The sequence below is a fragment of the Anser anser genome, assembly GCF_964211835.1.
Source record: "Anser anser genome assembly, chromosome: 6".
NCBI lineage: Eukaryota > Metazoa > Chordata > Aves > Anseriformes > Anatidae > Anser > Anser anser.
This window is the reverse complement of record NC_139726.1, coordinates 31,674,638-31,698,352: the sequence shown is the minus strand read 5'-3', so window position 1 is coordinate 31,698,352 and position 23,715 is coordinate 31,674,638. Positions and strand designations below refer to the sequence as shown.

Sequence of the window (23,715 nt, the reverse complement as noted above, 5' to 3'; positions counted from 1 at the left end):
GGCTTCTTTCTGAGCTCTTATTTGCCTTCCCATTTGTTATCTTGGACATAAAGAGGTCTGTAAGCCAGGGATTTGGGCAGTTAACCTCAAATAAACCCTTAAAGACCTACTTCACTGAAGTGTAACAGCGTCTGTTGAATTTAATGGAGCTGGGCTAGCTCTCACCGAGGGTGATTTGGCCTCTGAAAGCTTGCTGTTTCCTGGAAGCTAATGGCATTTGTTGGTCATCTCTTTTGCTTTGCGTGCAACTTTGATTACTGCCTTTGTCTGCTGGCTTTATGCACGTCTCCTCCGCAAAGTGCGCGTGTGCATGTGTGCAAGAGGAGCCGGCAGCGGAGGGATGGACCACTGTCAAGGCAGGCGTTTGCTTCGGCTGTGAAGTCGCCTTTATAAGCTCAGACAGACAGCAAATATTTGATGAGGAGCAAGAGAATCAGGTATGCTGCTTGACAAAATGGATAGCCCCGAAAGCGGTGCTGTGACTCACCAGCAGATCATTTCATAGCCTCACCCGGCCCTGTGGCTTCAAAACGCTATTTAGGATCAAAGCATCTTCCAAACAGTCGGGGTTGTTTCCTTAAACAAAACCAAATCATGCTTTATAAGGTCAGCGAGCTCCCAAAGAGCCAGTTGGTGGACTGCAGCTGCAGATGGAGCGCTGTGGCATGAAGTGAAACTGCTCGGAGAGGCTGTCAGCAGCTGGCGCTGACGGGGAGAGCCGGGCGTGGGAGCCCATTTCTATTTCTCTTTTCTCCTTTCTACAGGTTGGTGATTCACTGATGGGTGAAGGAAACTCACAGCCACCCGAAGTCCCACTCTCAGCTCTCGGCACGTAGAGTAGCACAAATCATTTCCAGCTCAACTCGACTTCTCGAGGTTTCAGGCTGGAAAATAACCCCCACCATGGGTCGCTGGGAGACAGGAATTGTATTTAAGCACGGGCTTTGGCCAAGCGAAAAGTTATCCAAATGTGGCTGTTCTTTTGCTCTGTGTAATGACTAGCAATTGAGAGATCATTGAAATAAAATACAAATCCAGCAATTTGGAGGCCCTGGAAGATAAAAAGCCTGACTGCATCTGTCTCGCCTCCTAAAAGCACCAAGCTGTTCACTGTTTGATACAGCATCCAGACGTGGGGCTTCTGATGTGAGCTGAGAGCAGCAAATCAGAGGAATTAAAGCATCCCCCACTCTGAGGGACAGCCTCTGGACAAAGACCAAAGTGGCCCCAGCTCCTATGGGAAAAGCTTGTCCAAGGACAGGCGGGAGCAGAGCGAATTAAATCTCTTTTGAAGCCTTATTTTTAATATAGGCAGATCCAAGCCACAAGCTGGGAATTCAGGAGGCCATGTGCCATTCCCTGGTGGTCCCTGATGTCTGGCAGGATTTGTTTCTGAAGTGCTTCACCTTCCCAAATGCTGATGTCTCTCCTGCTGACTTCAGTACACCAAGCCTGACCACCTCCCTAGGACCTCGGTGCAATCTCACCTAGCTCAGCTAAAGGAGATCATACGATCATTAAGGTTGGAAAAGACCATCAAGATCGTAGGTGTACACATGCAGGGGCTGGCGAGGGGCACGGCCAGACCCTCTCCAACACATACCCTCTATTCTCAGCCTCTGCCAGCTTTCTGCCAGCCCCAGGTGAAGGAAGAGGCACAGCTGTCTGTGCTCTTGGGGGACCTCTGAGCTCAGACAGAGCACATGAGGCGGAGAGGTTTCTCCATCCCTCCCTGCTGAGCAGGGCAGGATGTTTATGTACTGCTCACCAGAAGGTACCCGCAGCCTCAAAGTCTCTTACTCAGTTCTGCCCGGTAATTGGGATGTCTCCCTGGCGTGCCCAGTATCAGTGGATCCAGCTGAAGCCTGATGTTCCTAAACAAACCCTGCCTTTAAAGCCCGGCTTGCAACATCCTCCCAGAGGTTTCTTGCTTGACGTCATCCTGCTCAGAGCTCCTTTCAAACAGTCCCTTGTTAGCCCGGCACAGGGCGCATCGCTGGACGCCTGTTCCTGCTCCATCAGCGCTCGGGAGCCAAATAGCAAAGGGATTTATGAGACGCGGTGACCAGAGCCCGGAGGAAAACATTGGGTAATTGGAGAAGTGGCCTCCAGGAGCCAGCCAGGCTGTTTATCTCGTCCTCTGCCTCCCCAGGGGAGGCAGCTGCACCGTGTCACCTCCGTTGCCCGAAGCCCTGCCCAGCCTCATTCATAAAATCCCACAAAAGCCTTGTATTTGAGAAAGGAGCTCTGCCCAGCCCGGGCTGCGGCTCGGAGCAGGCAACCTGGCTTATCAGCATGAGTCTGTGCTGGTGGAAAGCACAGCGAGCTCCTTCATTCCTGCGGGCAAGGTCTGCCAACAGGGAGGCAAACACCAGCCCCAAATGCATCAGGCCATAAATGCAGGAGGCAAACATCATCTCAAGGAAGAAAGGAGCACAGAAATGGTGCTGGGGAGCAGCAGAGCCCTGATCCAAGCCCGGGAGATAGAGAGGAGGCAGTGATTTTCTGGCATGTGTTTTATTTCAGGGCTGGGGGTCATCCCTGCCCTGCTGGAGGAGCCCCTGGGTGGTGTAAATCAGCCTGCCCGGCCATGCTGGCTCGCCGTTCGTGTGGGAAGCGTGGCTGCCACCTGTCTGCCTCGCTAACCGGGTCAGCCGCTACAGGCAGCCACCTTTTTATGGCCGCGGCGTCTGGCTTTCCAACATAATTCTTCCTTTCCCCCGTCCCAGACTCTCTGTTGAGTCTGGCCTCTCGCTCTCTGTAATTGAAATATAAGCATTGCTGTGCATCAGACAGGCACGGGCTTTCTTTCTGTGTTTTTTTTCCCCCTTTTTTTTTTTTCCTAATTTCTTTCATGGTGACCCACGGGAGCACGGCTGTAACTTTAAATACCTTCCAGCACCACCAGCTGAAATGAGGTTGGGGAACGCGGAGAATTAAAACATGTTTCAGAGGAGCACGCAGGAGGAATACAAATAGGAAGAGAGAACCTGAAACCAGCATTTTGTAGGGTCTTTTGCACAGAATAATACCAACTCAGGAGGGGATGGTGCTTGTAAGGGCAGGAGGAGACAGCTGTGCTATCTCCTTCCCCAAGTCTTACGTGGAGAGATCGACATGCTCCAGGGTGGGCAAACGTAGGCTCCCGGGTGTCTTTCAGCTCTTCCATCACACTATGTTGTCTAAGTGCTCCCCTCCACCTGGCAAGGACTTCTCCTCTCCTTTCAGAGCAGACACGTGGTCCTACAGAAGAGTAAAGCCAAATAAAAGCCTGGACTGAAATGGCAGAAACTGGTTGCGCCCCCTGATGTTCTCCAACCGCAAGCAGAAAACATCGCATCTGTCTTTTCCTGGGTGGGAAACCATTGAAAAAAGCTACAAGGAGAGCTGTAAATTCAGTCAAACTGAAAAGCTGCTAACTAGGGATGTACGTGTTTGCTGCCCTCCCCTTGCTGGCTGAAGACTCATACCCCAGAGCCGGAGCAGATGCCCTTTGCTCCTCGCTGTCTTGCATCACGTTTCCACCCAGGAAACGGGTCAGCAGCTCCCGCTGCCCTTTCCCGGGCTGAAATCAGCTCTGTGTCTTCAAAGAACACAAATCATTCCCAGGTAGCTGGGGGTGGAAGAAACCATACAGATGTCGTGCTCAGGGCCGTGTCCTGAGACACCTGGAGCCGGCGGAGCTGCGGTGATTTATGTGAGCCTCCAGCATGGCACGGACCCCTCCTCTTGTGCTCGGTCAGAAGGCTGATCCCACCAAAGCCACTGAGAGGGAAGGAGCCCGATGGGATGGCATCCTGAAAACCTGACTACTCAAGGGTTTGGGTTTTTCTGCGTCCCATTTCTGCTCCCAGAGATTTGGAAGTGCAGGAGCATCTTGAGGATGCTGCCTGCCGTGAGTGATGGTGCTCGCTTTGCCCCAGGGATGCAGCCCAGGTGTGCTGCACTGACGTCCCACTAAACTAGCATCCCTGGTGGCTCGGAAAGGAATCCAAGCAAAAAAACAGCGTTGGGCATGCAGCTAGCAAGAAGATAAACTGCTTCAGTCAGGTGTGCGTACAGCTCTGCCGCAGATAGCCGTGCTGACCTCCTCTTTACCCACGGTTTGCTGTTCCCTGCATGTAACCCCACGTTTCCGTGGAAGATTGTAGGACAAATGGATGTGCTATGGCCTTGTGCGTGTTAGGAGGTGATTACCCTGCAGGGTAATTCTGATCCTTGTAGCTGCAGCTGGGCAAAGGGAAGACCACTGTTAAACAGTTCACGACATCAGGATTGCAACATCTCTCTCCGAGCAAGCCTATTTCCACTTTTGCTCCCTCCTTCAAGGCTTCCTTTACCCAATGCCAGCTCACCAAGTGTAGCCAGACCTTAATGCGACAGAAATGGGGAAAAAATTGCAAATAACATTTCCAAAAAGAGGCTGCAAGCACAGGAATGCAGAGTGGGGTGGTGGTGGACCACTTTTCTCTTCTGGATAACCCTTATTCAGCGCTGAGAAATGTGTTTATTTGTACTTCGAGGCTGCTCAGCCCTCCCAGACTTGAGCCTTGAGTTCTCCCTGCTGAAGCCAGTGCTCTATTTGCATGAAACCTTACACAAGGAAAGAATTTTGTTATCTCTAGCAAGTCTTTCTGCTTGCTGTGACGGGTGGGAGTCAGTCCCGGGCCGCCGGTTGTGCCGGCACCGCAGATTTTGCGGTGAAGCTGTAGGCTTGCCTACTGTCAGCTCGCATGGTTTCATGGTTACATCTTGCTCGAAATATTGGAAAATCCTGGTAATCACTGACGTCAGGTGCTCCTGGTCCCCGTCAGCCCCCTGCCACCCTGTTGACTCCTAAAACCTGCAGGTTTGCAGCAATAAAAACTAGGAAATGGGGAGGTGCGAGGGGTTAGGCTCAAAGGCAGAAAATGTGTCGTGGTGAACGTAACACGAAATAGGTGTAATAAAATGTCAGGAAAGGATTTGAAAATAGGTGATGGGTTGAAAAACAGGCCTCGGTTTTTATAACTGGTAATGTAAACTGTCAGTGCTAAGGAAAATTAAGGCTGGGGTTGGAGGAGAGAGCTGCCCTGAGCCTGCAGATGCTCCACAGGAGGAGCGTGAAGCACACGTTACTGTTGGACTTCTTGGGAGCTTAAATAGCACATAATGTAAAGAGGAATTAACATTACCAAGCAGTATTTGTGGTTCCAGGAGCAGAAACTGCACCAAGGCTTCCTGCTCGTCTGCTGTCTGTCTAGCAGGGTTTGTGCTGGCTCAGGAACAGGAGGGCTGGATGTGCGCAGCTGGTCCTAGAGCCGTGCAATCTCTTGCAATCAGGCTTTTTAGTGCCCCTGCTGCATGAGGAGTGGGTGATAGCGAGAGGATGCTGCTGTATTTCATCTCTGAAGTGTGTCCAGGCTGGATCGAGCTTCCTGGAGACCTGGTGGCTGCAGTGGAGGGGACACAGGGCTTGATTTCCCCTGGTTTGCAACAGCACAGGAAGGTTGGCATACCCGTTTCATCAGAGATGTCCTGCCGGGGACCGGGCTGCACGTTCACCAAGCATCTGGCATGTTCATCAGGAAGCTGTAATTAAGCCCCAGCACAGGAACGGTGGTGCACAGGTCCAGCATGACTCTTCACATAGTTGAGCAAGAGGCAGGTTTAATATTGGGTGGGCTTCCTAAGCTGGTCACTGCTCCCGGTGTGTTCGCACATCCCCTGGGGAAGCTCCTTCCTTTCTGGAGAGCAGAGCCAGAGCATGAGCCAGTTTGGTGCTTTGCACCTCCTGTAATTCCCCTCTTTTGTCGCAGGCTGCAGAGAACCGACCCCGAACGCGTGGTTACCCAAACTCGGGTAATTTCAGGGATGCATCTTGTCCAACGAGGTGGGAAGGAAAAGTGAAACAATTTTCCATGCAGTTGGGCAAGCTATGGCCAAATCACCCTGTAAAACTGCGCCTGATTAGTTCAGGGCCAGTCGCTGTACGTTAACTGTGCGATGGAGGCAAGGGGCTGCATCTGTGTTCAATCGGGACAGATAAACTGCAGGCAAGCCAAATTCCTCGGCATGCCTGCACACATCCTGTGCAGGGCTGCAGTCTCTCTGGGTGATCTCGCTTCAACGTGGCCTCAGAGATTAAAAGGTGCCCTTCCCTCATGTTTTGAAGCAAGTTTCACTCAAGAAGTAATCCGGGTATTACTGGCTGCCATGCGGCACACTTTGCTAGGGAGCTCACACCAAAGATTTAAGTATTGGATGGGGGGGATTTTAAACTAAACTTACTGATCACCTGCCTGGAAAATAAGAGTTTTCAGAGCTGAAACTGCTTGCAGGAGGAATAGGTATTCCCCTGAATTCAAAGAAAATGTTCAAAAGGCACTGCTGTGATCTAAATTCGAAGTTCTATTTTCTGGGTAGAAACAATGCTTTATCCGGCTTACACTAAAAAGCTGGAGAGCATTAAAAAAAATGTCAAAACTGAATCAAAGCATCTTGAAACTATTATAGCGGAGTGTTTTGGATAATAGGCTTGTGAATGGTTGTGAGATACAAAGTTTTGCTGGAAGACAGACGAAGAAATATCAGACTCTTGACAATTCCCTCAGTGAAGCAACACCACTTTGCCATCGGCCCCAGTAGGTCTGAACGCCCTCCCCATCCGGCACCGGGATAACCCGATGGGCAGACAGAGATGGGGCAGCTCTGGGAATGGAAACCAAATTTCCAAACCCCATCAGCAAATAATGCTGTTCCTTTCCCTTCCTTCCCTTTCATGTTTTCCATACAAACTGTTCACACCATCTTCAAAAGGGAGAGATTATTTCAGAGGGGGGTGTTGGCCAAGATGACCTCCTCTGTCCCGAATTTCCCCCGTGATCCCTACGCTACAAGAAATGTGTGGGCTTTATTTCCTTCCATCAGGCAGGCATAGGTCCTCTCGCTGCTTGTGGAAATCTCTTCAGGAGCCATCCTTGTTATTTTTGAGACTTTGATGCCGAAGAGGACTGGATGGGCAGTTGGCAGAAGTTTTGTTTTTGACTTCAGAAGCGTCTGGGCTTGCCCTGGTGTTTGTGTCTCTGCAGTCTGACTCAAGCCCTGCCGAAGCCAAGGGGAAGCGTCCCAGTAGCTTTGCAGATATAAAGTTGCCACTCTCAGAGGGATAAACTTGTGGTAGCACATCGTCTCATCAATGCTTCTTCTTTCTGATCTGCCAGTGAACTTCTACCGAGCAGACTTTATTTTAACGACGGTTATCCAGGCGTACACAAACACATTTCATCCCGCCGATGCTCCTCAGATGATGCACCCTGCAGCACCATCAGAACCCATTTTGGCACCGACGCTGTACCCATTGCACACAACCTTCTCCACCTGCCAAATTCCCTTCCCTTTCCTTGGGCAGCGGCTGGGCTGTGCCTATTTGCCTCTGTTTGCTGCTCTGCTATGGCTCTTGCTAGTTTGGCTGCCTAAATCTCTTTATTTTTTTAATGCTGCTGGGATCCCACCTTGCCAAGGGTGCCCACAGCCTCGATGGTGTCTTCCTTTCCTAACCCAAATATGATAAAATAGTCAACGGAATCTATTACTTTGAGAAAATAACTGTTGTTATTGAAGGATAAGGATAAAGTTTATGGGGGGAGGTAGGACTTTGCATGAGATCAGCTGATAGTAAAACCAGACAAGCTTTTGGCCATGCAGGTCTTTGCGCAGGGCACTCAGCAGAGGCCAGTGAGCAGATTTCTCCATGGCCTCCTTGTGCAAGGGCAGCTCCCTCCGCAAGGTTTGCAATTTGTAAGCCAAGGAAATGCTTTCAGTAAGCCATAACTTGCATAACAAGGACTCCCCGAGCAAAAAAAAAAAAAAGGTTGTTTGTCTTCAAAGAAATACTTTTGGAGAGCTATTTTGTGGTAAGTCACTCAGCATTACTGATCCTCATTAGATTAGAAAAGTACAGGCTTTCCCTCCAGGAAAAGTATGTAAGTGTTGGAATTTCTAACGTTAGAAATGATTGAAACTGAGGGGTTTGAAATGGTAATTTTTCCTATGGCTGAAATTTAGTAGACGACAGTTTCTTTCCCATGTCCATTCTCATTACTTATCAGAAGTGCGGGCGTGATTTACATCCCTCGCAAGCAGGGAGGAAAGGCTGACTCCTGCCTCCCACCTCCTCCGCCTGCTGCTGCTCAGCCTTTCCCAAACACCTGCACTGCCACCTTCTGCCTGTGCTAAGCTCACAGCTCAGTTTTTCTTCTTATCCTGCCCGATTCATGATGTGTGTCCTAGTCAAATGTGCAATACAAAGAAGAAACCACGTGTGCACTGTCACGCTGGTCTGTAAATTGAATTTGTTTCTAGCTGGTCTCTATTTCGGCTGCTGGTTGCCTTGTACATAATTCCTGGCTTTGATTGAGAGGATGGGAGCCCTGCAGTGCTGCTCCTTGTGACCCACAAAACCAAAATACTTTGCTCAGCCACTGGCCGACCATTAGCCACAGGCGTTTGTTTGCCCAGGTTTGCTCGACAGCCTGAGCGATGCCAGCAGGGGCTGAAATAAGCAAAGGGAGGCTGGGGAAGGGAAGCTTTGGCTGTGGGTCATTATAGGTCTGGGTCTCTTCCTTGAGTTCAGAGAAGCTGCCCTGATTCATACCCGATGGTATCCGTTCCAGGTTGTTGTATGAACTGGGCTGGTCGTGTCTGTGACCCCTATGGCCTAGGAAGAGGACACCCAGGTGACACCTGTCTGTGGCTTATAGACAGATGGAAAATGTCTTTTTTTTTTTTTTTTTCCTTTCCAGTTGAAATATCAGTTAACGTCACTTCCAGGCAGAAGCAGAGACCCTGTCGCCAGCCCTGGGAACCTCCGAAGGAGGTGGGCTCCCACCAGCTCCTGGAAACGGCCAGAGCAACTATCGAACATCCAACCCCCAGCTTTTCTCAGAAAGCCAGTACTCCCAGGCTTGAGAGACTTCGTGCACCCAAGAAAAGGTTGGGAAATTTTTCCCCGCACCGTACAGATGGTTTCCCACGGCACGGCTAGGGGAACAGTGGCATCTGGTGTTCGCTCCGCTGTCCTACAGCCACTGCTTCCCAGCTGGGTGCTTGCAGGTTTCACCGGGTGCAGGCAGGATTTGGGTCACTGGTGGCACCCGAGACCTGTCGAAAACATCTGCTCAGGGGAGCTGGGGGGTGTACAGGAGGCTGAAACCCAGCTGAACGGCAGCTAGGGGGTGGAGGGATGTCCCCTGTGTCTGCACGGCTTTCAGGATCTGAGTGTCTCCTCAATTTAGTCTCACGTTTTCAAACACCCCAAATGCAAACACTGCCCAGGAGCCTCTCTCCTGCCAGTGTCAGTGACTTTAATTCACCCAAAGCTTGCAAAGAGTTTAGTTTGGAGATTTTTGTGTGTGCTTCTTTCCCCATCTTTGTTCTTGCCTTTATACAGGAAGGTCCCACCATATCTGCTGCACAGGTACGAGCAGCTTTTCCTCTCTTAAAGCCTAAAGATATTTTTTAAATAGGACAGAGCCATGTTAATAGGAACTGAGGAATATCTGAATGTTGTGATGGAAATAGCAGAGCGAGTGCATGCTGTACCTGTGTTCCAGGTGGTGCATCCTCTACTGCCCATCTCTGGGGCACAGCCAAAGCCCTGCTGTAAGACAAACTGAGCCAGGCTTCCTTCTCCTGCCAGCACAGCAAGGAAGCCCAAATCCAGGCAAACCAGAAGGAAAAGGTGCGTTTCTCCCTGGTAATTTCTATGCAAATTAGAAAAGGCAAATTACTCTCTTCATTTTGGTAACTGAAATCCAGTTTGTCAGTCTGCACATGCACGAAAGACAGGGTGTTTCCTGCAGAGATGGACAGAATGACCAGCCTGAGCTTGGACCTCTGGGGAAACAATTACTGCTGGCTTTCATGTTTCAAGTTGTCGAATTTCTTACATTCACCATCCTTACACTTAACCAAAGGCTATTCTGCAATATTTGCACTATCCTCTTGGCCAGGTTTAGGCAGAAGAGCTGGGATTGACACGAGGTGACCAGTACCTAACTTGGTGCATGAGTCCCTCAGCCTGGTTAATTTCCCCTACATCACAGAAGGGAGCACAAGGCTGAGGAGCACCTCAGGTGGCTTTACATAACACATAGAGGTACAAAATGATAATATCCCACGGGCTGGCTTTTGCATGATGGTGTGTACCTTGGCATGGGTTTACTCGGGCCGCCGGCTCTCCCTGTTCTGCAACAGTTTGTTCAGACCAAACCCTTCAGCGCAAGAGTTGCCGTGCACTTTGTTTATTTTCTATAAAAACATGGGAGGCTTTCCAAAGTGCAGCTCAACTTTTGCTAAAAAAATAAGAAATAATAAAAAAAAAATCAGCGGGAACTGGGCACTGAGCTCCAGATCCCATTGAAATTCATTTCAGTCCCCATCATCTTCTACGGAGGCTTTGGGTCTTAGGCTGGAAAATGACCTTTCTCTTGCAAGTCAACAGGTAAGTTGTATAAGTGTGTAAAGAACAGGTTGCAGAAGCCCACGCTCTGCAAATACCTCAGCCCTTTTGCTATCAGCAGGCGAGATAAATGTTGTTTCCTGAATAGGGTCAGAGAGAGAGCAAGAAACCTCGGTTTTGTAGCATGTTTTGTTTATTAAATTCAGTTCTCATTGATGTCCAGAGCTGAGAAAAATGTTTCCCAGGAAGACTGACAAGCAGAAACGTTTCATAAATATATATATATATTTCAAACTCTGTAGGTATAAACAAATAAAAGCTCTATATTGCTGTTTTGGGAGGTCCTAAGCAACCAGCATTTTCAACTGGTCCGTTAGCAGCAAACGTGATAACCAGTAATGAACTTCCACTTGTTTTTAAGTGGTGAAATCCAGTGTTTTAAAATTATTGCTCATTATCAGACACACACACACACACAAAGATATGAAGGGTGTCCATTTAACATCTTCATGAAGAGCAGTGACCATATCCATGGACAGCACGTGCAATTTTGTGGTGCTGTTCCTATTGCAATTAAGACCCGAACTTTCAGAAATGAATGAAGACGTTGGTGTGACCAGTCTGAGGGTGTTACAGGAGAACATCTGTCAGCAGGTCCCACCATGGAGCCTCCCTAAAATCTACCTTTGTTTACAGTGTCGGGCTGAGCATCCCTCGAGAGAAACGCCTCCGAACTGCTCACTGCTGGGGTCCCAGCACCCAACTGAACGAGGCTCCAGCCGTGAGCTCCTCTCCTGCAGCAGCTGGGACCAGCCCGGCACGGACGAGGATGAGGAGCAGCACACAGAGCAATGTCCCAAAGCTGTAGACGACCGAGGTATTTTCCCTTCCTCGCTGGTTCTCCTGGATGGGAGGGCTGAGGGAGGTGGCTGATAGCATGAAGGGAGCAACGTGGCTCTCCTCACCGGAGACGTCCCACCTTTTCCAGCTACTGGGAGCAGCAATTTCCCCCGTGCCTACCAGCTGGTGGGCCGCCACCAGGACAACGCTGCAGCAGCTCCTGCTCCCTTCTCCTGGAGCACCTTGGGGTCCACCAGCCCTTTTCCCATACCCTCCCCATGGAGCACCCCTGGCTCTCAGCTCTGCTCCGGGCAGCCCACTCGCTTCTCAGCAGGGAACAAGGAAGGGCACTACTTGTGCTACAAGCCCTCGGCAGGGGAACCTGGTCCCAGGGGAGGGAATCCCGCTGTAGCACCAGCGAGGCGTGCTCCTCAGGGCATCCCAACGGAGACCTGCTTTTCATCCACCCTTTCCACGCCGGCTCTCTTTGGGTACACCACGCTGGCCATCTTGAAGAACTCATCCGCAGCGTCCAGAGCTATGAGCCGGTCCTGCCAAAGCAACAGGGTTTTACAATCAGCATGGGCTGCCTGGTCGGGGTCCCCCCTCTGTGGCTCTCAGGTTAAGCCAGGATTGAGGTCTAATCTTCTCCCACCTCATTAACAGGCTACGAGAGCACCCAACTGCACAGCACCTTCGGGAGCTAGTTGATGATGCTGCAAGTCACGTCTCCAAGGAGCTACAGGTGCAACATCTGATGGAGATGCTCCAGATGCTACCAGGTACTTGAATTTCCTTCCACCCACCTGCTCCCCTGTGCTTGAGCTCACTTGGAGGTCACCTACCTGCTCCCCTGTGCATGAGCCCATTTGCAGAGCTGGGGGTTTCAGGGAGGGAGGCACGCTCGGAGCTACTCACCACCACAAAGAGGTAGCGCTCGGAGAGCTGCCAGCTGGTCGGGAAGATGTTTGTCTCTTCGGACAGCTTTAGCAGGATGTCCCGGGCTTTGCCCATGTTCTGAGAGTCGCTGATGATGCTGAGTTTGGTCACGGACAGGAGGGAGTCTGCTTCCTTCTGGAAACCTGGGGAGGAGATGTTAGAGAAAGGAGACAAATGTACGGAGAGCAGGGGCCATCCCTGAGCACTAAATGCTCTTGCCAAGTTCCTCATTCCCCCTCCACCCTGGGCTGCTGCTTTCCCTACATACTAAAACAAACCAGATTTTTCCACAGCAAGCTCCATGGCTGCACTTGGGGCAGGCATGAGCTTGCTGCCTGGGGAATAAATATCATTAAGAAAATTCAGAGCAAGTAGCTAGTTTTCCAGAGGAGGGCCACGATCACCCCACCCAAACCCTGGGTGTTGATTCAGCTCCTGCATGCTCCTGATGTAAGTGGTGCAAGAGCTTTCGGGGCTGGCGGGGCACCCCAGTGATTACAGCAGTATGTTGCTGGCAAGCTGTAAGTGAAAGCGATAAAAAACCTCTGGCAGTAATGAATGCACGTGAGATCGTTCCCGTAGCAGTCAGCATCTCTTATAGGAAAGGTACCCAGGGAAGGAAAAGGGAGGAGGATGAATCAGGGCAGTGATCACGTAATTGCTACCACTAACTCAGCTCCAGGGAGCTGGTGGCAATGCATCTTATCTGAAAATGTTTACAGGAAAAAGAGTGATGGTCTTATGATTAAAACACAGGTGTAGCTAGCGAGAGATAGTAGGTTTCACTTCTGCTTTCACATCTCGCTCTGCTACGGCCAGAAGATCCCAGGCCTTGAGCTTCCTACCCTTTGCAAACCAACTCTGGAGCCACTGCAGATGTGAGGGAGATGTGGCTGCTTGGGAGGGCCTTTGTCGATGACCAGGGGCAGATTCAGGACCTGGGAGAGTCTTTCTCAACACGCAGGGATAGATGTAAGGACCAAGTGCTCTCTCCCACATGTGGTCTGCACAGGCTGTGGAGCACCCGGGCACAGACAAGTGCTGATACCTGGTTGTAAGTTCTCGGTGCTCCTCCCATCCAGATGCCAGGAGTGGCCTCGATCCCCATCTCTTTTCCTCCCAGTGACAATGTTGGGCAATTTTTTTTTGGTGCAAGAACATTTCAGATTCACTTTGGAGCAAAGAGAGTGGGTGGTTTCGCTCCGATCAGTGGCATGAGCCAAGGAGGAAAACTAGAGGTATCTGTGATCAAATCTGGAAGGAATATTCAGTTCTCCCTGCTTATCTTGTTTATAAAACACAGGGGGAGCTCCCAGCTATTCCTGCTAACTTGCAGAAGGAAACTAGACATGGATGACTGTGCATTGGTGGGCTTGAGGGGCTCTCCTGGACCCCCGCCTTCTGCTGGCCGTGGTCCCTGGGCTTTCCGGTCATGGGACCTCTCACTCAGCACCACAGTAATGACATCGTTTTGTCCTTCAGCTTACCTAAATCCTCCAAAATGTGTTTCCACCTGCTTCTCACTTCTTTCCGGGTTTGCCGTAAGGTATAGATATCATAGTTGAGCTTCTGCCATTCCTGCAAAGCAAAGAGATAGCATAGTCAGGCATTTGCACACGGTGGGGCTCTGCTGCTTTTCTAGGAATTTCAGCTTCTAGAAACGGAGCCAGAGCTAAACCAGTGACGCTGGCAGCGAGGGATCACTGTGAAGGTCAACGGCCAGGCCTCTGGTGCCTCTGGGAGAAGTTATGCTGAGCAAGGAAGGATATTTTAGCTTGGCTTTTGGCACAGCATCTCTGTATCTCCTTAGCGCAGGCTGAGCAGGCTTCCAGTTCCTTTGAGCTGGGATCACAGAATTTAGCCTGGGTGTTACTGGTGGCCGAGGTGGGCTCCTTGGTGGGACGGGGAGAGCATGAACCTGCCGCTGTGCTCGGTGCTGGACATGGTGGTGCTGTCCTGCATGGGGAACAACACGAACCAGAGCCCTTTTTTACCCCAAACCCTGACACCCCAGCTAGTACCAAAACCTCAGGCTGTGAAAACGCCTTAATTGACCCTTGCGGCTTGAGAAAGCATGAGCACATATCAATAATTACCTTCTACAGCCTATTGCAACACCTTATTCGCATACCCTTGTGGTTAAACTGGCACGGCACATTTCTAATAGCTGATGACAGCCTGTAGAAAACTTAAAGTTGCTGCTGTGCATGGTCATGGACACGGTGTCTTCTCCAAAGGGCTCAGCCCCCTGTTTGGCTTCCTCCTGGAGCAGGCAGGTCTTCAAAAGCAGTTGGGAACAATAAAAATAGACGATGTAAATACGCACGCTGGGAAGGATGCATTGACAGCAGCGTCCACGCAGCGGGTTGGAGCATCGCTCAGATCATTTCCTCGTGCTAACAGCCTTAATTAATCACACTGCTGAGCAGCAGACAACACAGGCGGACTCCTGCAGAATAAACAGGTGCTCACCTGTGCCGCCCCCCTGGGATTTTCCTCCCTGGGTTCAGGGCGGTGATGAATATCTACGAAGGCAGACTACGTTTCAGGAACCCCACTGCTTTTCCAGCAGCTGCTGCCTTAACTGAGTTTCCTTGATTTGGTAAAGAGATGGAGATTTCGAGATGGAGATTTCTTGCAGATTTCTTACTTTTTTTTTTTTTCCTACTGCTTTTTTCCCAAGCTGGCCAATATGTCATGGCTGCCGAGAATTAAATGCCTGCCACGTAAAGGTGCAGCTTTACAGCATGCACACGAGGGCACCTGGCTGCCAGAAAAAGGAAGCCAAGAGCTGCTCCAGCCCCTGGCTGTAGGAAGGGAGGAAGCAGGAGCAGGAGGGGGTCAGGCTGCCGAGCTGATGGCTGGGAGAGAGCCGTGACGCTCTCTGGATTCAGGGCAGCGAGGTTTCCCCCGTCTATTTTTGTTCTGAGGGAATCTAGGTTATGGCTTCCTTGCACATCCTGCTTCCTGAGCTGCTCTACGGAGTGAACCCAGTCCCAGAGGACCTCGAACACTGCCCTGCAGAATTTGGGGAGGGTGCAACAGAGAGGCTTTGGTACCAGAGATGGTGCTTATGAGCATCACCTGTCTCTGCCGTTTGTCACCTCTGGCTGCCCTCCAGACAGCACGAAGGCTTGAAAAGCAGGGATTATCTGGGTGAGGCTGGGCAATGCCCTGCTCTCCACCAGCCTCAGAAACCACCGACCTCTCCCCTCAGCACAGCCGTCCTAACTGCAGCAGGGGGCTGCCCACTGCGCTGCTTTAACGAAGAAATTACAGGAGCTTTCTACCCCCAAAATTAATCTAAAAAAGCCTCTCCCTTTAACTACACAGCAGAGGAAGAGCAAATGCTGTCTGGCCCCTTGTCTCCGTGCAGGAAGAAGCAACATCAGAGCCAAGAGCAGGCGGGTGTTCCCCATGTGCATCCCTGAGTCACCAGGAGGTGACCTGCGGCGGGGCCGGGCAGCATCACGAGGCTGAGGATGCTCCAAACCCGAGGGCAGGGAGCTGGGGCTCGTGCCAAACCCTGTGCTCCCTTGGCCCTTGCTGCTGCTGTGGGGTGTTATTTCCTCCCGTCCTCAGCAGGGCGAGCAACTTGGAGCTGGGCTTGAATAGGAAAACATGGCTTGGAGGATGCTCCGTGACTCTGGAACAAATGTGCCAAGGGCAGGCAGGCGCCGCCGGACTTTTCATCCCCGCTCAGATGGAAATTTCCTAATTAGCAGGGAGTTTTCTTCACGTTGCCAAAGCAACCCCCTACCGAGGCCATTTCCCTTATTCCCTTGAAAGCAATTTATACCACTGTTTGCCATTTTTTTTAAAGAAATGGGGTTGAAACACAGTTATTAGTGAAAAACTGCAAAACCCCGGGCCAGGGAGGTAGCACCCTGCACCCAGGGGTGCTCCTGCTCTCACCCAGCATGAAGAAGCTGAACAAATACAAACACAGGTACGTTCGTACACTGAGCCGTCCTCCCACATCTCAGCTTGTCCGTTATCAGTGGAGTCCCATAAACACAGTCCCATAAAACACTTCCCTCCGTGCTAGCAGGCTGCCTGCTGGAACAGTGCCTTGCCCCATTTCTGCACAGCATCCTAAATCACACCGCGTTTTCCTAGAGGTTCTCATTTCACCTCCAGATTCAAGTTTTTATTTCATACCACAACAGGTTTGACACCGCCGCAGGAAAAAAAAAAAAAAAAGGAATTTTCCATATTCAAAACATTGACCCAAGCTTTGATGAGCTTCGCTGAGAGCTCTGATCTCGCCCGGGGCGGCGCAGCGCCTGCCCCTGGGAGCTCGCTGCCCTGGTTGGACGAGGAGCAGCGCCGCTGGCCTTATGCAAGCCGAGGGCACGAGGAATTTGCACCGGAGCTGCCAAGTTTTACGAAGGGAAGGGGCAGGGAGGAGAAACACCGGATGCATCCAAAGTCTCTGCTGCTGTGTGAGCACAGGAAATCACCGCCTTGTGCTGCACCTCGAATGTTGCTCTGTTGTGATTAGACATGGGGAGGCGGTGCTCACCCCTCGCCAGCTTCCTCCACTTACACAGGGGCTGCAACTGCTCTTTCAGAAAAAACGGCCTGTCTTGATGTAAAGACTTGCCAAAAAATGCTTGTGTAGGCAAACAATGTCAACAGGCTCCTCCGAGGATGCTTACAGGCCACCCTTGGGCACCACGCGGAGTTACCAGGCGGTTTCCACCAACCAAACCCCGCAGGCTTGCTCAGGGAACAGCACAAAGCAGGAAAACATATTTTTTTCTCATCTGTTCATTGATGCCCAGAAGCTCAGACTCCTGGCATCGCCACCAAAAAGGTACAGCTTGGTATGCCTTGGTATTCATCAGTCTGCTGGCGATGGGGCGCCCAGGCTTTCCCCTGCCGTTGCATCCTGACCCCCCGCTTCTGTCCTAGCTCACAGCACTTGTCTCTTCGTGCGCAGTGATTTTAAAACAGAAAATGCAACAGGAAGCAGACATGGGGTAGATTGAGGAAAATGCGATACGGGTTTGAATGCCGCGGCGGTGTCACGTAGCCACATGGAGAGAGCTGCCCTTTGTGGTCCTGCCAGCCCCCCGTGCTAGGAAATCACGGCGATAAAGGTGGGAAGGAAGCACGCAGTAAGCGCACCGCATGCTGAAGTTAAATCCAGGGGCAGAGATCCAGGGGTCAGTTCTCCTTTCGGTCCTATTTTAACCGAGATTGAGCAAATGGAGGGATGGTTTCGTGACGCTTGTGCTCAGCACGAAGCAGCAGCCCTGGCCCGTCCCCTGCCCCGCAGCATCTGCGTGCTCCCTGGGAACCAGCTGCCAGCAGCAGCTCCCAAAGCAGCTTATGGCTTTCGCAGGCCAGCACTGTTTTGCAATTAGACTTTTCTCTCTTTCATTAGGAGGAGAGGGCGACGCAATCTGGCCTAGTTTTGTTCAGTGCTCGCTGGAGAGTAAGGAGAGATTTCAGCACCCGGGGCCGGCCGGAGGAATGTTGGGTTCCCAGGCCAAATTCCTCCCTGTCCTGGCACCAGGAAAGGGCTGCAACTGAGGACTACAACAGCTTGTATATCCTCGAGTCTTCTTTTTAAGCAAATTACAGGACCTGGATGGGAGGCATGAGACTAAAGCTAAGCAATGTGTGTGTCTCAGCCCTGCGTGCCTCAGTTTTCCTTGCTGCAGAGCACATACACGGGACACGGCCCCACGCTGCAGCTCATGCAAACCTTCAGAGTTTCTCCAACCACGCTGCACTGCAGCAAGCTTCCAGGTCAGCCTGATGTCGTGCTCCTCAGGGTTTTTTATTAATCGTGCTGCAAACAAAATGGTGCAGTTGTTTCGGCACAAGCAGCAGCAGAAGCACTTGCTCGCTTGCCCCCGACTTACACTCACATCTGCAACCCCAGCGAGGCTGACATACAGCACTCCTTCGCCCAGGGAGCCATCATTTAGCACTTAGGATACCGTTTTATAGCTAATAATAGTTCTTTATGACTCCTGCCTTATAATGGGCCTTAAAAGGCTGAAATCAGGCACTATCATGTGCTCTCCTTTGCTTTGGACCCTGAAGTCCACCCCGCTCTGCACCCAGCCCCCGAACGGAGCTGTCCTCGTTTCCTTCAACCCAATTAAGCTGGGTGAAGGTCCCCATCTTCTCCAGGACAAGCAATTGTAAGGTGGAGAAGATAAAGTGGGGAAAGAAAAGGGTATTTTGATATTTAAAACATTTTTCTCAATCTCAGTCATACCTTCTAGTGAAAGGTTTTGGTTTAAGGGGACTGTCTCGCAGCGGGGAGGAGTTATGGTCTTGCGGTCTCTTGGATGAAATGGGATCGTGCTGAAATTAAACGGGAAGCCTCCAGGCTTTTCTGAAAACATTTTGGAGTCTGAAAAGCAATCAGAGAGGGGGAAAGGCATCTGTATTTGCTACAGCACGGTCCTAATCAGGCCGCTGAAATCTCCTTTGCACAGAAGTGCTTTGGGGAAGGAAATGAGGGCTTCAAAGCAGTGTTTATGTAACAGAGATGATTTTTCCCTTCTGTGACGTGCCAGTTCTCCACTTCTTGGTAATTGTCCTATAACCCATTGGAGAAGTGTCTAAGGCAACATCTCACTGGAGCAGCAGCTCAGCCCAAGGCACTGACGATGCCATGTGAACCTGGGATGTGGCCACCGCAGGCAGAGCTACCACCATCCCATCCCAGAAACCCCAAAACAACGTATCAGACAAAACCCGTCCTGGTGAGCTAGGAAATAAAGCCGGTGACCCCAGTGCTCCGTGAAGCCCAAGGCAGGTTGCCCGCCCTCACCTCGGAGTCCTTGTCCAGCTGGCTCCTGCCCACGATCATGTTGTACAGCACCCGGTCGTCGTCCGCCTCTGTGTGGGTCACGTCGTGCGGGGTGCTCCACAGGTTCTGCTCCTCGTCCCGCGCCAGCGTGGCTCCGAAGGAGGCATACGGGTTGTTGTTGCTGCGGAGAGGGGATGAGAGGCTGTGTCAACCACCCGAGCATCACCTTGGCCTTCCCAAAAAATCCCTTCTGTGAGCTTCAATCTCTTTTTGAGCTTGAATCCCTTTTCACGGTGTCCACACCGGCACACCTGGTGAAAATGAAGACCCTAGGAGCACATCTCCCCATGGCCCCCCTGTGCAATCCCCCCCAGCCTCTCCGAGCTCAACTTCTTCTCAACCTCAGGCTTCGCCCACCCATCTCCTCCTCACAGGCACGGCTGTTGGGCAGTGTTTTATTCTGGACAAGACACATGGTGCTTCTGTTGGAGCTGGGACTGGGGAAGAGGTGGTTCGGGGCGATCTCATCGACGTGCCTGATCTGAATACCCGATCCCATCCTAATTCCTGGTGGGAGGGAGCGAGAGATGGAGCCAGACCCTTCTTGGTGCTGCCGTGTGGTATGATGAAAACTGAAATGCAGGAAATTGTTTTAATGTTAAGTAAAAACTGGCATGGGTTGCCCAGAGAGGTTGTGGAGTCTCCACCCATGGAGATGCTCAAAACCCAGCTGGACACGGACCTGGGCAACCTGCTGGAGGTGACCCTGCTCAAGCAGGGGCTGCACGGGATGGTGACCTCCTCAGCCTGCTGAGAAAATCCGGGATTTATTCGATCAATGGTCAGCAAAGCAGAGCATCACCGTCTGGGGAGGCTGTCCCCACCGAGACGAGGAGCTTTTCTACGCGCTGTGCTTGTTGCTAGTGGTAGTGCATGTTTTTTTATAGGGTTGTTTAATTCCATGGGGTCAACTTTTTCTAGAAACCCATCCAGTCAAACCTCAGATAGTACTGTGGGTGCTTTACCTGTGACGTCAGGGCATTACAAAGGGTGCTAAGAGGAGCTCCAGCACATGGATAAGACAGCAAAACTCACATCAGCATTCCTGCAGGAAGCTTAATTAGACTCAGCAAACCAAAAACCTGAGCAACAGGTAATAAGGGGAAAGATAATCTCTTACAATCTCCCATTGAAGCCAAGCAAACGAAGGTAAGGGTGAGGGTGTGGATGGCATAACTCAGCCCTGCCAACACGGGCTTGCCCAAAGTGTCTTCACACCCGGCCAGCCCCAAACAAATGCTGTGGATGGATCAGGGGACGTCGTGGGGACACCAGAGCAAGCATCCAGCCATGCCAGGAGGGTTTCTGTGATTTTTCCAAGCCTCCCTGCAGGGCACACAGCATCCCAACCCACGGGGCATCACTCACAAGCCTTCATCGCCATCCTCCTGCCTTCAGCGGGCTTCCTCCTACTCACCGAGCCACCTGCAGCCATGGCTTACCATGGAAACACTATTTGGCAATAACGCTAACATGCCTCAGCTTTTACAAGCCGCTCTCTCACAGCTTGCAGGGCGCTTCCCAAAGCGTCTTCATTTCCCAACGCTGCCCAGGAGGCAGCAGAGCCAAGCAAACACAGCGAGCAGCAGCGGGAAGCATGGGCACAGAGCAAGCGTCCCCTGAGCACGCCGTACTGCCAAACATCACCAAAACTGAAGGAATGGGGGAAAAACAAGCATGTGAAGGGCAGCCTGCAAGGCCAGCTGCAGCAGCCTCCATGGGACCGGAGGGGACTCAGACTGCTTTGCCTTTTGGTCTTTATCCAGAAGCGGTGAGCATTAACGCTTTGCTCACAGGTTTCCTTCCCATCACTGCTTCCTTCTCTGAATATCGGATTTATGGCTTGGGAAGATTAAGGTGAAAAGTCACAGAGTCAACACTTAGGGGGCTATCCCAGGGCTCTCAGCTCCCGAAGAGTAAAGGGCTGAAATCCCCACCAAGTCACTCCCTTTAAACAGCGCTGCAACAAAATAAACAGCACCGCGCTCCCGCGAGATCCCCGCTTCGAAATATAAAACCCCAAAGCCTCCCATCCAGGGACAAGCCAGTGATTAGGCTATTAGGTTAATTAACGCGGCCACACTTGCGCAGTAGCAGGTGCCTTTCAAACGCCCAGCATTTGTACAGCCTTTCCTGCTTACAGCCAGCAATAAGTGGACGGGTGTACGAAGGCATGTTGCTAAAGAAAGGTGCACGGCCACGCTCGCACCTCTCCGCACGTGCACCCAGCTCGCATTAGGTTAATACGAATTTCCTGGGCTGCAGGCCCCACGCTGGGGATTATCCGGTTCTTATTGAGGTAACCGCTTTAGCGGCACGGAATCAGGGCGCCTCCATCCCCGCTGGCAGCTCCCGTGGCTCCCCGCTCCCTAAATAGGTCACCCCATGTCCGGGGAGCCCCCCCACGCCCGCGGCGCTGCGGGAGGATGGAGAGGTGCCGTGCACGGAGCCACCTGCGGGGTGCAAACCCCAATTCTGCGTGGGCACGGGTCTGTCCTCTTCCCAACCTCAGAGCCGGACAGCAAAGAAAGGAAATCTCCCCAGAAAGCAGCGTGCACGCTGCTCAACGCCACGGCGCGTGCCGCAGGGGCTGTGCCGCCCTCGCCCTCCCCAGCATCCCCAGCCCGTGGGGTTTTGTAGGGGTGTGGGGAGCCCAGGTGGGACCCCCTCATTCCTCCTCACCCCATGGAGACCCCAACCCCGAGGCTCGGCCCCGCGGTCTCCCCAGGGGGAGATGCAGCTGCCGCTTCTCTCCCGAAAACTTGTTCCATTTGTCTGAGAGCCGAGCGCACGCAGCGGCATCACGCCACGGGGGGCGAGACCCTGCACACAACCCCCTCCCCGGAGCCTCCAGCGGGGCAAAAAGCAGCCGAAAGGGTGACAGAGGTGGGAGAAGGCGAAGAGGGGCTGGGCTCGGAGCATCCCCCTGGCCCCGGGGGCGCGGGGATGGGGATGGGGGGCACTCACCTGAGCAGCGGCTCCTTCTCGGGGGCCGCCGCCTCCCCTCCGCAGCAGCCGCAGCAGCCGCCCAGCGAGCGCAGCCAAGCCCCCAGCCCCATGGGCTCCTCCAGGGAGCCGCGCTGGGCTCTGCTCGCCCGGGCTCTGCCCGCCCCCGGCCCCTCGGCGCCTCCCCAAGCCCTTCCCCGGCTTTGGATCCGCTCCTCCCGCAGCTTTCCCCCGGCCTCAGCCGCTGGGAGCCATCGCGCTCGTCCGCCGGAGCCTGGCGCGGCCCAAACGCGGGCAGGGAGGCGAAACGAAGGCGGTGCGCGCTCCTCTTCCTCTCCCTCTTCTTCATTCCAGGCCTCGCCGATCCACGGTCGTCCCCTTCCGGTGAATTATGGCCACTTGGATGCTCGGCAGCCCCGGGGAGCGGATCCGTGCCTGCACAACGCGGCCGGGACGTGTCGGCAGCGCCCAACGCCCGAAAGGAGCACGCTCGACTTGGGGAGCGGAGAGCATCCACAGCCACCCCAGAGGTTATTTCCCACCCAGGACCGGGCGCTGCGCCTGACAGACCCACGTTTGGGGCAGAAGGGGGATTCGCTGGGTCCAGGTTTTGGTGCGTGGCCCACTGCGAGCCCGCTTGGGATCAACCCGTCACTTCTCCAGGCTCTTGGCCAGCACCAGCACGCCCGTGGCACGTCCTCGAAGCTCGAGGCGGGTGCACGAGCTTCTCCACGAGCTTCTCCATGAGCTTCTGGAGGTGCTTCTGCATCATTCCTCGGAGAAACTGCGTGGTGCTCTTGATCCGTGGGCACCCTTCGCTTGGCACGGAGGGCTGAAATTCAGGATGACAGTGCCACGAAGGTGCCGTGGCACATCCACATCTGCCTGAGGCCACGGGAGGTTAATTAATTAATTCATTTCAATTTGCAAATTAAGCTCTTGGTGCTACTTTTATAAGGAAATAGTGGCACAAGGTGAAGAAGGGGAGGCAAGAGGAGCTTTGGGTGCCTGTGTGGGGAGCTTGGCATGCTCCCTGGCCCAGCCACAGATCCTCATGTGACTTGTTCATTTCATTAATCATTCCCCCAGCCAGTCTTCCCATCTTCTTTAATTAAAGGGTGAGATTGCGGGAGAAGGACTTGTTCCATGCTGCTTCCAGAAGGTCCCAGCGCTGAGCTTTTCTGCTCAGCCAGGGCTTTCAGCTCCTCTGTGTGTAAAGCGTTCACAGGGCAGGATTTCCACGGGATGAGCTGACTGGCCAGGCAGGATTTCAAAGCCGAGGGCTCTTCCACAGGTTTCCTCATAGCCTGCAGCTTGCCCTTGCTTCTTTTCAACCTCTCATGTGCTTGAGCACAAGGACAGCCAGAAGACGTGCCAGCCACTATGAAAACGCTCCAGCAATCGGCCATGGTAGTTACTTGCACACACGTGAACGCACGTTCCTGCTTCACCTTCCCCAAAATAGTCCTGGTGGTAGAGATTTCCATCGCATCTCATACACTTATCATACGCTCATCATACACTTACACACATTTACACCATATATTTTAAATTAGCCCGGCCAGAAATCCAAAAGGCTCAGAGCTGAAGTGCTTAAAATATGGTCAAGAAGGAAATCAGGGAGAAATTCATGTTCCGCTTAGAAAATATGTGTAATTAATTAGAAAGCATTTATGAGTCTTGTAACAAGTGCTTTGTAGCTGCAGGAAAA

The 23,715-nt window shown here is 52.3% G+C and overlaps 1 protein-coding gene and 2 long non-coding RNA genes across 4 annotated transcripts in view; 2 read left to right on the top strand and 1 right to left on the bottom strand.

Moving 5' to 3' along the window:
- The window catches only part of LOC310901572, a 119,987-nt gene extending 103,533 nt beyond the window's left edge, over positions 1-16,454 (top strand). Inside the window, exons 16-21 of the long non-coding RNA XR_014585903.1 lie at positions 765-7,895; positions 8,784-8,973; positions 9,594-9,721; positions 11,138-11,318; positions 11,948-12,063; positions 15,554-16,454. This is a non-coding gene — a long non-coding RNA (uncharacterized lncRNA). The remainder of the gene's footprint in view (positions 1-764; positions 7,896-8,783; positions 8,974-9,593; positions 9,722-11,137; positions 11,319-11,947; positions 12,064-15,553) is intronic.
- On the bottom strand, positions 10,617-22,361 carry MREG (melanoregulin). Of its 2 annotated transcripts, XM_083841422.1 has the most exons (6): positions 22,026-22,361; positions 19,535-19,630; positions 19,020-19,179; positions 13,708-13,798; positions 12,200-12,363; positions 10,617-11,832 (listed from the first exon to the last, which is right to left on the bottom strand). In XM_083841422.1, exons 1-6 carry the CDS (start codon positions 22,115-22,117, stop codon positions 11,713-11,715), a joined length of 723 nt encoding a protein of 240 aa, XP_083697548.1. In that variant the 5' UTR covers positions 22,118-22,361; the 3' UTR covers positions 10,617-11,712. The 2 variants fall into 2 exon arrangements, with proteins under 2 accessions (XP_083697548.1, XP_083697549.1); XM_083841423.1 differs by lacking the exon at positions 19,535-19,630.
- On the top strand, positions 19,637-23,630 carry LOC310901574. Its single transcript, XR_014585909.1, has 2 exons — positions 19,637-21,944; positions 22,359-23,630. It is a non-coding gene; the product is annotated as an uncharacterized lncRNA (long non-coding RNA).
- Positions 23,631-23,715: the final 85 nt, after the last annotated feature.

Excerpts from the sequence above, each read along its gene's own strand:
- MREG (XM_083841422.1), bottom strand. The coding sequence starts at position 22,117 with ATGGGGCTGGGGGCTTGGCTGCGCTCGCTGGGCGGCTGCTGCGGCTGC. Across the intron at positions 19,180-19,534 it reads GGATCGGGTATTCAGATCAG|CAACAACAACCCGTATGCCT; the intron begins GCACGTCGATGA and ends CCCTCTCCGCAG. Across the intron at positions 12,364-13,707 it reads ACACATTTTGGAGGATTTAG|GTTTCCAGAAGGAAGCAGAC; the intron begins GTAAGCTGAAGG and ends TCTCCTCCCCAG.